Source organism: Lolium rigidum, chromosome 4 (assembly GCF_022539505.1).
Source record: "Lolium rigidum isolate FL_2022 chromosome 4, APGP_CSIRO_Lrig_0.1, whole genome shotgun sequence".
NCBI classification, from domain to species: Eukaryota; Viridiplantae; Streptophyta; class Magnoliopsida; order Poales; family Poaceae; genus Lolium; species Lolium rigidum.
This window is the reverse complement of record NC_061511.1, coordinates 85,751,399-85,763,731: the sequence shown is the minus strand read 5'-3', so window position 1 is coordinate 85,763,731 and position 12,333 is coordinate 85,751,399. Positions and strand designations below refer to the sequence as shown.

Here is a 12,333-nt window from a genome sequence, read left to right as displayed (position 1 = left end):
AGAAAATTAAAAACTCCCCATGCGACGAACAGTACACTTCCCCCAGGCCACTGACAAATGGGCCTATAACGAGACGCCGGCTCACATGTCAGGGAAACTGCGTTCTCCACGCTCCCGCGTCCCGCCGGACGCTGTCGAGCCGCGCATCTGCTCTGGTTGCCGGCCCCACCGGCACAACCCGGTGCGGGCCCCACCACGTCCCCGCTGTCAAACGCGCCCTTTCCGAGCTCGCTCGCCATCTCTCTCTCTCGTCCAAGTTCCAATCGCCTTCTTTATCATCCCTACTGCTGGCTACTGCGGCTGCCTGCTACTACTGACTTCACCTTTTCTTCCTCTCCGATCTCGCCATCTCAAACTGGGAGCGTCTCAATTCTTCACCGCTAAGCAAGAGGCCGGCCGGACCAACCAACCCTAGCTCCACAGCGCCGGCCGCCTCCCGCGCGGCCGATGTCGACGCCGTCGCCGACAGCCGCGCCGGCCCCGACATCGCCACCATCACCCCCCGCCAACGCCACCGCGCCACCACCAGCCACACCCGCCACACCGTCCGCCCCTCCTCCCGCGATCCCCGCCCCGTCCCCGCCGGCGCCCGCCTCCGCCCCGCCGCCCGCAGTCCCCTCCGCCTCCCCGCCCGCGCCGTCCTCCACGACCCCGGCCACCCCGTCCGCGCCCTCCCCCTCGCCGCCCAGCGGAAGCGCGCCCGCCACACCCACCCCTCCCTCCGACACGCCCTCCCCACCATCGAGGTCCCCGCCATCCTCCTCCTCCGGTGGCGGCGGGACAAAGTCGCCGCCCGCGCCGACCCACTCCACCTCGCCCCCGAAGTCGCCATCCCCGTCCAGCAACAGCGGCGGCTCGGGCGTCTCCACGTCGCTCGTCGTCGGCGTCGCCGTCGGCGGCTTCGTGCTCCTCCTCCTCGCCACCTTCATCTGCCTCTGCTGCCTCCGCAAGAAGCGACGCCGCCAGCCACCGCCGCCGCACTACGGATACCCGCCGCCTCCGCCGCAGCAGTACAAAGGTGGGCTCTCTTTTACTACTGCTACTAGCTGTCGCTGTCTAGATCTAGATCTGTGGCGTGCGGGACTCGTGTGATGCAAGCTAGTCGCGGTCCCGTCCCCTGGAATTCTCGGCAATTCGGCCACCGATTCTTCTGCTTAGGCACGGGTTAGGCATGCTAGCTGCATGTGCCGTGTCGGTGACATGAGATGTGCCTCACATGACGGGCTCAAAAAACACTTGCCAAAATTTCAAATTACCTACTGCTGCAACTGAAATTATTACCACCTATCTTGGGAGCATGTGTTTTTCTCACGTTCAAAAGATTGTACGTATGAAATTGGCTATCGACCGCTACTTGGTAGCGTTAAGTAGATGATTGCATGCTGGCATCATCACAGTTGTCTGTGTCGTGCTGTCGCGATTTATTTGCTTCAACCTTTCATCTCATGATGATAGGACAAGAAGTAATTTTATATGTTGCATCTGAAAATCCTGTGAAGAGTTTAATGTGCCGGGTTACTGATACTTGCAAAATGTGGGACACATTTCTTAACAGCGTTTGCTTCTTACTGCAGAGGATCATTATGGAGGACAATACCAGAGCTGGCAGCAAAACGCCCCCCCTCCTCCGCCTGATCACGTGATCAAGATGCAGCCATCGCCTCCTCCAGCATACGCCAATCGTCCTCCGCAGGCACCGATGCCGCCTCCACCCCCTATGATGAACAGCAGCGGTGGTTCGGGTTCAAACTACTCGGGCGGTGAGATCCTGCCTCCGCCGTCCCCTGGCACTGGCCTCAACTTCTCCAGCTCGAAGAGCACGTTTACTTATGAGGAGCTGGTGAGGGCCACGGATGGGTTCTCCGATGCTAATCTCCTCGGGCAAGGTGGTTTTGGGTATGTTCACAAAGGGGTGCTGCCGAGCGGCAAGGAGATTGCTGTGAAGCAATTGAAACTTGGTAGTGGCCAGGGAGAGCGTGAGTTCCAGGCGGAGGTCGAGATTATCAGCAGAGTTCATCACAAGCATCTTGTGTCTCTGGTTGGTTACTGCATCTCGGGGGGAAAGAGATTGCTTGTCTACGAGTTTGTCACCAATAACACGTTGGAATTCCACTTACATGGTATGCCTTGTTGTCCCATTTTTCTATCTTCTTTATCCATGGTTTGTCATGTTTGATTGTCCGTTCTTTTTGTATCTGATACATTCTAATTGATATGCCATATGCATCCTATGTTCTGTGTCTTATCGTTAAGACTGATCTTCACCTTCCACAGGAAAAGGCCGTCCAGTGTTGGAGTGGCCCATAAGACTAAGGATTGCTCTTGGTGCTGCCAAGGGTTTAGCATATATTCATGAAGACTGTGAGTTTACATCCATGAGTACCTTCCATTTGTGCATTTACATCCATGAGTACCTTCCCTTTATGAGTTTACATATAATAATGTTTGTTTCCATAATTTACAGGCCATCCCAAGATCATACATCGTGATATAAAGTCATCAAACATTCTTCTTGACTTCAAATTTGAAGCTAAGGTAGGTTTCAAAAAACCTACTATCCATTTCTGCTTCCTTCCTATTGTGGCTGTCATTCCTATGTACAAGTATCATTTCTGTAACCATTTACTTAATTTAGCATTTACCACCTTTGGCCAAGGTTTAAAAAAGCGCTAAGCGCTAAGCAAGCGGTGAGGCTCTGCCTAGAGGAACTACTGCTTAAGCGAGCTTAAGCACCGCTTAAGCGTGCATGGCAAAACAGACATATGTAAGCCTAAAATAGGAAATATTGAATAACCTCACGTAGTTCTATGTTATTTCTGGTCCAACAAAAGGCCCAACACGATGCCTCTTGCTTCTCAGGTCGTAGCCAAACACATGACCCCCTCCAAAAGGCCCAATAACCTCATGCACTGCAAATAAATCGACCCCCATGTGCTTCCCAACCTCCCAGATCCCAGGTCGTAGCCGCCACTCACGCACGCCCACCTCTCTCACTTTGATCCCCTCGATCTGGACATGAAGGGGACGAGGGGAACGAGCTGCTGGAGGAAGGGGACCCTGTCTAGGTGGCCTTGAGGAAGATCTAGAGGACGGCGAAAGAGGAGCTTGACCAGCGGCGCTGAGGAGCTCTAGTGGTGTCGCCTCTTGCTCTTGCCTCGACACGGGAGTAGAATTGGGATGAGTACCGAATTCCTAACCCTAACCCTTTTGCTTCTGCCTCAACACCGCGTGAGAGCCCGCCTCCACAGCTCCTCCTCGCTTTTCCTCTCGCTCAGGCCAAAAGCTGAGCGGAAGGGCTTTGCTTAGCTCTAATCTAAGCTTAAGCGTACGCTCAGGAACGCTTTTTTGAACCATGCCTTTGGCAGTAAACATGTGGTGCAATTATATTTGTGTACTTACCATTTGAAACTTGAAATGCCATCTTAAGTTGTTTATTGATGTGGATTTGTAGATACCGACTTCAAGTTTACCCAACTTGAACACTTAATCAAAATTTTCCATAGTTGGAACTAATTGTAATCCTCTGTGCAGGTTGCGGATTTTGGTCTAGCGAAATTCACTTCTGAGAACAACACTCATGTTTCGACAAGAGTAATGGGCACTTTTGGGTATGCATTAGCCTAAATTTTTACTGTGCCACTTTATTTTCGTGTTATATGTCAAGTACACATGCTGCATATATGCCCAACGCCATGATTGAAATTTTCAAGAGCATGTGGACACCATTGACTCTATTCCGACTGGCTTGATATGCCTAAATTTTTTTATGCAATAGTTTTGCATCATTTACATTGTTTCAGTATTTTAGCTAGGAACATTGTTAGATCAACATTTTTTTTCCTTTGTTACAGTAGAATTATTGTATGCTGACTGCTGATACCTATTTTCATGGCATTAGGTATCTAGCACCAGAATATGCGTCTTCTGGCAAGCTCACTGAGAAGTCAGACGTCTTCTCTTTTGGAGTGATGCTTCTTGAGCTGATAACTGGGCGTCGGCCTGTTGATTCAAACCAGACGTATATGGATGACAGCTTGGTTGACTGGGTAAGTTTCGTAATAGCTTATTTGTGTTACTCATGATACTTTGATTAGATAAATCAGAAAAATATTTTAGTTTTTTTTTGTATCCATGTCAATAAGGTACATTTTTCGGGTTACATGATCATTTTTACACCTTTGTTTTTAGAAAGTTCTACCTGAGCACTTGTTCTTATGTGCGTACTTATGTTCAAATGAATCTTACATTATTTTAACTCTAATTTGTCATGGTCTTCAAGAAGTAACTTTCATTGTTAGTTTTGAGCATTATATGTTAATTCATGAAATTATATTGATCATCGAGCCATTTTTGACAAAGCAATGGTCTATGCGCGTCTTTTTAACTGTAGCCAGTTTATATACTTCATTCCCTTTTGTCCTTTGAGGCGATCTTGCCTTCTGTTGAACATATGTTGTCAGAGAGTAACATATCTGATCATTTCCAGGCAAGACCCCTGCTGATGCGAGCACTTGAGGATGGTAACTACGAAGAGTTAGTGGATGCTCGGCTGGGGAAGGATTTCAATCCTAATGAGATTGCTAGAATGATAGCATGTGCGGCTGCATGTGTACGCCATTCTGCACGCCGTCGCCCACGAATGAGTCAGGTAACCTTACGTTCAGTATGCCTTAAACCTCTGCAAGTTACATAAATGCGTTTTCATCTGTCAAAATCAATCTAAAATCTCGGCATTATAGATGTTATTGTAGATCCTTGTAACCCGTTAGTACCGTGGTGACAAGTGAGAATCATGTGCTACTCCTTCCGATCGATAATAAGTGTTTGCGTTTTAGTTCAAATTAGCTCAACTTTGAACTAAAACACCTGCACTTATTATTGGAGTATATTCACTTGGTTATTTAGTTGTCTCATATCTGTTACGGTGCTCAGGTTGTTCGGGCCTTGGAAGGTGACGTGTCTTTGGAAGATCTTAATGAAGGTGTTCGTCCCGGCCATAGCCGCTTCTTCGGATCCTACAGCAGTTCTGATTATGATTCTGGTCAGTACAACGAAGACATGAAGAAGTTCAAGAAAATGGCCTTTACAACCAATGACTACACGAGCAGCCAATACAGTGCGCCGACCAGCGAGTACGGTCAGGTAGCATCTGCATCAAGCAGCGAGGGCCAACAAACCCAGGAAATCGAGACGGGGACGATGAAGAGAACTGGCCACAGTGGCTACAGTTCAGGATACAGTGGACCGTCGTGAGGGAACTCATCTTCCTTCTTTCTACTTTTTGACATTTCGTTGATGCAATTTGTAAAGTCCGGCTGAATTTATATGATCAAAGTTGCTGACTTGTGTGCGAGGAACTCATGTTTGACCGAGTATAGCTTCTAGTAGTTGCATTCCTTGATTCTTTGGTATGTTGTTGAAGCCCACCACCGTTTGCTATGTAATTCAAAGAGATAATTGACTGTCATACTGTTCATACTGACCCATGGTTGAGTTGATGTCATGTGCCTCGATGTTTTTCACCGAGCAATTTGAACTGTCCACTTTCGCATTTTTTTTTTTGAACTGTCCACAAACCATGAACACCAATTACCAAGTGATGCCATTATGGGGTGGGTATCTTATGTTATTCTCCTCGCACGTGAATGTGATATGTGCTGGGCAGGAGCATGATACAACTGGTGAGTTGTCTTGCAAGCCAAATCTCGTGCGCTGTTCTTTGGAAGCACGGAACATGGACGCCTGGACAGCTCAGGGCGGGGCGTTTCCAGTGAGGGTTGGCGACGCGTGACCCTCGTCCAGGTCCAGGTCCCAGGATTGGAAGGAAGCCAACGCAACGCGAAGCAGGTGTGAGGTGTTGCGGTGGAGGTTGAGTAGCACAAGGTGTCAAGTCTCGAGTTGTACAAGATGTCAAGATTGGATTTGTTGATCCAGGCTGTAAAGCTAACCGTTCCTGGGTCTGGCCGGTGGCTCCCTCGCCCCCCTCTCTTTCAGCCGAGGCCTCTCCCGGTGTGGCATCTTGTACTTGAGTCATCCCGTCTGACGGTTAGTTCATGACTGACGAAGGCAGTGAGTGAACTAGCCTGACTGTCGTTGTCCTTGTTGGATAGCTTGTCCGACCTGCCAATGATGGTTGGACTGTCAGTAAATGGGAAGATTTCTTTTTATTTTAGAGAAAATGGGAAGATCTCTTTTGTGGTGGGAAGAACTTTTCTTTCTTCGAAAACGAGGTTGAGAACCTGGCATTTGCATATGCATAGTAGCTTTTGTTTAAATTTTATTAAAGATCTGATAAAAGCATGCATCAAACAATCTGAAACCATCACACGACCTACAAATCCAATAATGAGTGTGTTGGCAGCCCAATATTAGTTTAAGAAGTCTAACACATATCAACCACTGATCAACGTTCGCATCGAACGGCTGTGCTGCCTCCTTGAGAGATAGATAAGGAGAAAACTCTAGCCAACCTTGGTGGGTGAGTGAGAGAGCAAGAGCAGGCAAGAACATGGCTGCTGTTGTGAAAGAGTGAGAGAACACACTAGAACACCACAACCAGATGAGAAGAGAGAGAAAACAAAAGAAGGAAATATGATTTCTATCTAGATTTCTAAGACTGTCGTCAAGCTGATGACACAGAGTAGTTTTAAGAGACCAACAATTTGGAAGGGTAAACAGTGTCCGATTGAGTTGATTTTCGATCAGTATGTTGGGAACTTATATGTCTGCTTTTCTATTATATTTGGTGCTGATTAGATGTACGATTTAAGAGCAGTTTGCTGATTACCGAAGAGGCCTACCTTTGTTGTATCTTACCTTTGTGGTTGCTGTTGTTGTAGGTGGGCAACGAGATGAATTGCATTGTAATCTCTAGACGTTATAGAGAAGGTTGCTCATAGTAAAGTTTGTATGGTTTTATTGGTCCATATATGTTTTTTTCCCTCCTAACGTTGAGGAGGTTTTCCACATAAAATCTTTGTGTCACTTGTGTATGTGCTTGCGTTGGGTATTGCCACTGCATATCTATAGGTTGAAACTATCCTCGAAATTTATCTATTTCACACAGACATAGTGGTGGGACTGTGATGTTGTCCATCATCCTCTCTGTTGTGACACCCAAGAAAAAGTTGACAACCTCTTGTCCGTCGGTATGACTAACCATGGCATACAGAGAATGGATATTTCCCACTTTTTTGTAGGCTGATATCTATTTATTGGGGAAGAGTTGTAGAAGTTCAACGCGTTAACAAAATCTTTGTTAGCACCAGCTCTTAATTGCGGGGTTTTTGCCAACTATGCAAAGCGTGAACCGAGACCGCAACTCATGCCCTGTGGCCTTAGACCCAAACCTCGCGGAAAAATATCAGACGGTAATGAATGGTGGTTTACCGTAGGACTCCCTCCAGGCAGTTTTATATGACGTTGGAGCAAATTTGTAGATTCATGCACTTTAGTTTGTATCTAGTCTACCTTTTGTATGTAGGTTCATTTTATTTTAGTTTGTATCTAGTCTACTTTAAAGGTATCTAAAACATCTATATTAGCGCACGGATGGAGTAGTTGACAACAGATTGCCACATAGGCGTGGGTAATCTCTTCCATTCATTGCTAGTAATCAAACTATGATATGTGTGAGTTCTTCCATGTACATAATTAGTGAGACAGTGGTCTACGACGACATCAACTTTTCAATGTAAAATGCTCATGTAGAAAAAAAAAGGAAGTTGGCAATGCAGACATGCAGTGCTATGAAAAAGGGCAAAGGCAACTCAATTACACTACACGCAAGGATTATGGCCTTGGTGATGGCATTTCAAAGTGTGACACCTGATGCGGTCAAATGAACTGATGAATCTGGTAGCGACTGTTGGAAGCTCATTGAGAAGCACTATAACCTCAAATTATCAATGTGAAGTAGTGGCGGAGCTAGGGGGACCAGCAGGGGCCAAGACCCCTCCCCCCCCCCCCCCCATGCCAACGTGACCGGGCCCCCTTATGTGAAAATTAGCTTGCTTGGCCCCCCTTTTGCTTCAATCCTGCCTCCGTTGCTGATTGTGAACTGTTAAGACACCCTACAATCGGACATTTAGTACACTCTCACATCGTTGGCATGTGACCCACGAGTGTTGTAACCGGTGGGAGGGATGCCGTGAATAGGAGTTGCGCCTTCTGCTTCAGTAGTCCATCCCCTCTGAAACCCACTAACGATTAAAACCCAAAGACGACTGGGATTTTCCTATACCTCTTCGCTGTAAAGAGCATGATGGCTAAGATTTGTTCATTCCCCTCTGAGTTACGTGAGATTGATTTCGAGAGGATCACTGAAGCAGTCCTCGTCTTCAATTGGTGTGCCACTACTCGAGGGTGTTAACGTACTATGATCATATCTTTCTGTATGTATGACATCTTGCAGCGAAAACTATTGGCTCATGAATAGTTCAACCAATAGGACCTCCTGTGTTTGTTGTCTATGCACCATCCCAGACCGTATTTCCCTAGCTGGCCTAGCGTGATGGGCCATGAATGGCTGTTTCTTGTTACAACCCAGTTGTCCTCGGACAGAAACCCAACTAAAACTATGTCCTCTAACAAAAAGCCATGCTACCCCTACGGAAAAGTAAAACTTCTGCATTCCGAGCTGTTAACAAAAAAAGAAAAATCCACATCGCGAGAATAGGGATTGCAACGGGGCCGTTTCCTGTAAACCCGTGGGGAATTCATCTATTAGGGGACGGGTACGAGGAACTGTCATCCCCGCTATCCAAAATGGGGATGGGGATTAAAAGGTCTCCCCATCCCCTGCTATAATTATATATACATATAAGTTGGTATATTATTATATGAAATAAGTTGTAATATTTGTGTTTGGTGTAGTACATTTCAATAGTATTTAACATATGACACTAATTTATTGTCATTTTACCAACTGTATATTAAAAAGTTTCTCATTTTTGTGTGTTAAAAATATAAGATCATGAAATTATGGGAAGATCATTTGAATTCGGCCTTGATGTGGAACCTGATCCCCGACCCCTAGTGGGGATGGGGATGGAAAAAAGCCTTCGAGGTTGTTAAATGGGGATGGGGGCCATCCCTACTTGAGATCCACTTTTTTTTTCTGTGTCAGCTGTTTTTAGTCAGAATTAATTTAATATGATACCATCAAGTTTCTCATGATTAACACAAATCATGAAGCAAATGTAACAATTTGGAAGCTTTTTTCTAATTGTAACCTCACTTGCAACTAAGAAATTTCAGTTGCATTTCAAGCACGAATCACGATGCACATCTTATGTTGTACTCCCTCTGTTCCATTCTATAGTGCCTATAGTTTTTTGGCACGGAAATTAGCGCAAGAGTATTTTTTTACACAAGATTCGTAGCTAAACGATTTGAGATCAACGTAAAATTTAGGAAATCCATATCTTCCTAACTTACCATAATAAATTTATGAGCTGAATGATTTGGGAGCTAAACGGGAGGAGGTAATTGAAAAAAAACTAAGCTACAATCTTATATTCTGAAATAAATGCCAAAAATCTATAGGCACTATAGAAAGGAACGGAGGGAGTATGACTCAACTAAAAACTAAATTATCTGAGAACTACTAAAACCCTTTTTTTCATACGATCCCCATAACAGGGCAGGGTTGTCAGGTGAACAACAGCTGTAAAAGTTCAGGCATCTTCGAAGAAGTACTTACACAAAGCTACTGAACGAAAAGGAAGTCTCCGCGTACCACGTACCACTACTGCTAGGTTTTATCAGGGGCACCAAAACTTACAGACATAAGATCATCTACTATGTGTGTTCGGTTCAAAGGAAAATATGGCAGGGTTAGGAACCGGCTTTGATTCGCTGCTATGTGTGAATCGCTGTGCTCTGACATACATGCATGCCAATTGATGAATCTCTTTTTTCTTTTTAGTCTATGCCATGTGGGTCCATTCTCCCTATCTCGTGAATGTATGCATGATTTACAAGCAAAGAAGCGAACCAACAATAGGAGCCGCTTTTTTTGGGTCAGACCAATGATCCGGTTCCTTGTTTTTTTTTTTTGCAAAAATTTCGCCGATCTATTAATAATCATCAATAGCAGTAAAACAGACCCAAAGTAATAAAAATTACAAGCAGGTTTTTGGACCACCTAGCGACGACTACAGACACTGACTCGAGCCGAAGGCGCGCCGCCGTCCTCGCCCCTCCATCACCGGAGCCAGGCAAAGCTTGTCGTAGTAGAGCTTGTAGTAGTAGACAAACGTGAAGTCGTCGTGCTAAGGCCCTACAGGACCAACGCACCAGAGCAGCAACCGTCGCCAAAGATGACAACCGTAGATCGGAAAAGACTGACCTGAAACCACACAAACGAACACGAAAACCGACCTGATCCCATGAGATCCGCCGGACACATGACTCCACGCGGCTTCCATCGATGCAAGACACACCGTCGGAGCGAGGATAGGGGGAGAACCTTATTCTGATATCAGGATGTTGCCGCCGCCTCACCATCCCGAAGAAGACGCTGAAAACAACCTAACAAAGAACGAAAAACCCTCTGCCGGCGAGAGGCTGTGGTCCGCTACACCTCCAAGGCCCGAAGGCCACCGGAGGCGAAGTGGACCAGCAGCGTCGCCGGCGAGGGAACGGAACCCTAGATGGGTTTTCCTTGCCGCCTTCCTATCGCCTCCTCTGAATCCTATACGTACCGGTTTGGGGCTTTTCCCGTCCGTGATCCGGTTCCGTGTTATGTATAGAATCGATTCAATAGGAGGAGAGAGTGTTAGGAACCGTTTTTTTCACACATATTACATGGTCTAAGCTTTTTTCTTTTAAATCACATAAAAACTGAACCACAACCACACCACCGATAATGGCCATCAGATCAGCAGTCCAAAAGCATTCCTGGAGACCCAAACCGAAAGGAAGGCTTGCAACACACAACATCAGACTTGTCTTCAAGGGAGAACCCCATGCGGACCATCTCCTTCATATTCATCGGGAGGTGGTGCAGCAGTTGGCGCGTCAAGCAGAGCTTGGTTAGGATGAGGATCAGAAGCGGCCACTGCCACATCTTCTATTGCATTCCTTTGCATAATATCAGCTCCATTTGTCAGCAGCTCCTGCTCCTTGCAACATACGAGCCTGTCAGAGAACGAACCGGAAGAGTCTTCAGAAACGAGCACAAAAGCATGCAACTGTCCACCCCACTCCCTCACAACTTGTCATACATTGACTTCACAGAATTTTTTCAGATTTGTTCCATTTGCACCTTGGCCTGTCAGTTCGATTAGTAACATCTGTTCTGGCCAACATGTCTTGCAACTCCCTGTATTGTTCCTACAGACCAACATCTAGCCATCTCCTGGAGGCCACATTACATCTCCTGCTAGCCATGGCAGCAACTGAGATTACCTGGTCATTACAAATATCAAACATGGCGGTGATCTTTTCTTTAAAAGGAGTATTGAGATTTCCGGCTGTTAAGGTTTTGACTCACACGTATTAAAAATAAAGATCTTTATCTCTTCCATTTCAGATATTGGATATATATTTTGTCTATCTACACCATTGATGTGTATCAAAATCGATACTTATACGAAGAACGGAATTAATGCCGATGCCAGCATATATCTCCCTCTGCCTTCGCGTATCATCTTTGACCCGTCAATGGTCAAGTGTGTCCATTCTTTCCACCGGTACAACTTGCAGTCTATCATGTGCTTATCTTTCTCCTAGTCCTCTAGAGGCTGGACTCTGGATTGACACAATGGAATTAGGCAGCCCCATCAAGGACTTGCACGGCCAGAACCAGAGTGCAGCCCATGCAAAGGATCCGGGAGCGCCGCCATGCCATGACGCCGGGCAAGGAGAGGGAGACGTCGGCGTCGAACAGGAGGCGGTCGCAGGGTTCTTTGACCTAGAGTTCTCGCTGAGCGGCGACGATGACTCATCTCTGGAAGGTGCCGAGGATCTGCAGATGGTTGAGGTGTTGCTTGATTTTTCCAGTGATGATGACGAAGTGGTGGCCCAGGAATTGCAGGCGGTGCACGATGACGAAGCTGCCCACGGCGCCGTGGAGACGGCACGGAAGACGCTGGCGCTCGGCCTGACGGGCAGGCTCCATCGAATTTTGCAGAAGCTGCGGAAGCCGGCGGAGAAGCCCGTCGAGAGCAGTGGTGCGTCGCCACCGCAGGAACAGAGCCGGTCACTGGTCAAGGGCAAAGTCGACGCTGCGCCCGCGCCGGAGCTGGGACTGCGCGTGATGGCCGGTGTCGACCGGAGCGTCCGACTGAAAGCGGTGGCAAAGTACCTGAGCAAGATCACGGCTCTCGC

At 46.9% G+C, this 12,333-nt stretch overlaps 1 protein-coding gene across 1 annotated transcript; it reads left to right on the top strand.

Moving 5' to 3' along the window:
* The first annotated feature begins 447 nt into the window (after positions 1-447).
* LOC124649292 (proline-rich receptor-like protein kinase PERK1) lies at positions 448-5,544 on the top strand. The gene is made up of 8 exons (XM_047188943.1): positions 448-1,018; positions 1,575-2,120; positions 2,275-2,361; positions 2,465-2,535; positions 3,532-3,608; positions 3,899-4,046; positions 4,487-4,648; positions 4,933-5,544. Exons 1-8 carry the CDS (start codon positions 448-450, stop codon positions 5,251-5,253), a joined length of 1,983 nt encoding a protein of 660 aa, XP_047044899.1. The 3' UTR covers positions 5,254-5,544.
* The last annotated feature ends 6,789 nt before the right edge of the window (positions 5,545-12,333 follow it).

Excerpts from the sequence above, each read along its gene's own strand:
- LOC124649292 (XM_047188943.1), top strand. The coding sequence starts at position 448 with ATGTCGACGCCGTCGCCGACAGCCGCGCCGGCCCCGACATCGCCACCA. Across the intron at positions 2,121-2,274 it reads GTTGGAATTCCACTTACATG|GAAAAGGCCGTCCAGTGTTG; the intron begins GTATGCCTTGTT and ends CACCTTCCACAG. Across the intron at positions 4,649-4,932 it reads GTCGCCCACGAATGAGTCAG|GTTGTTCGGGCCTTGGAAGG; the intron begins GTAACCTTACGT and ends TACGGTGCTCAG.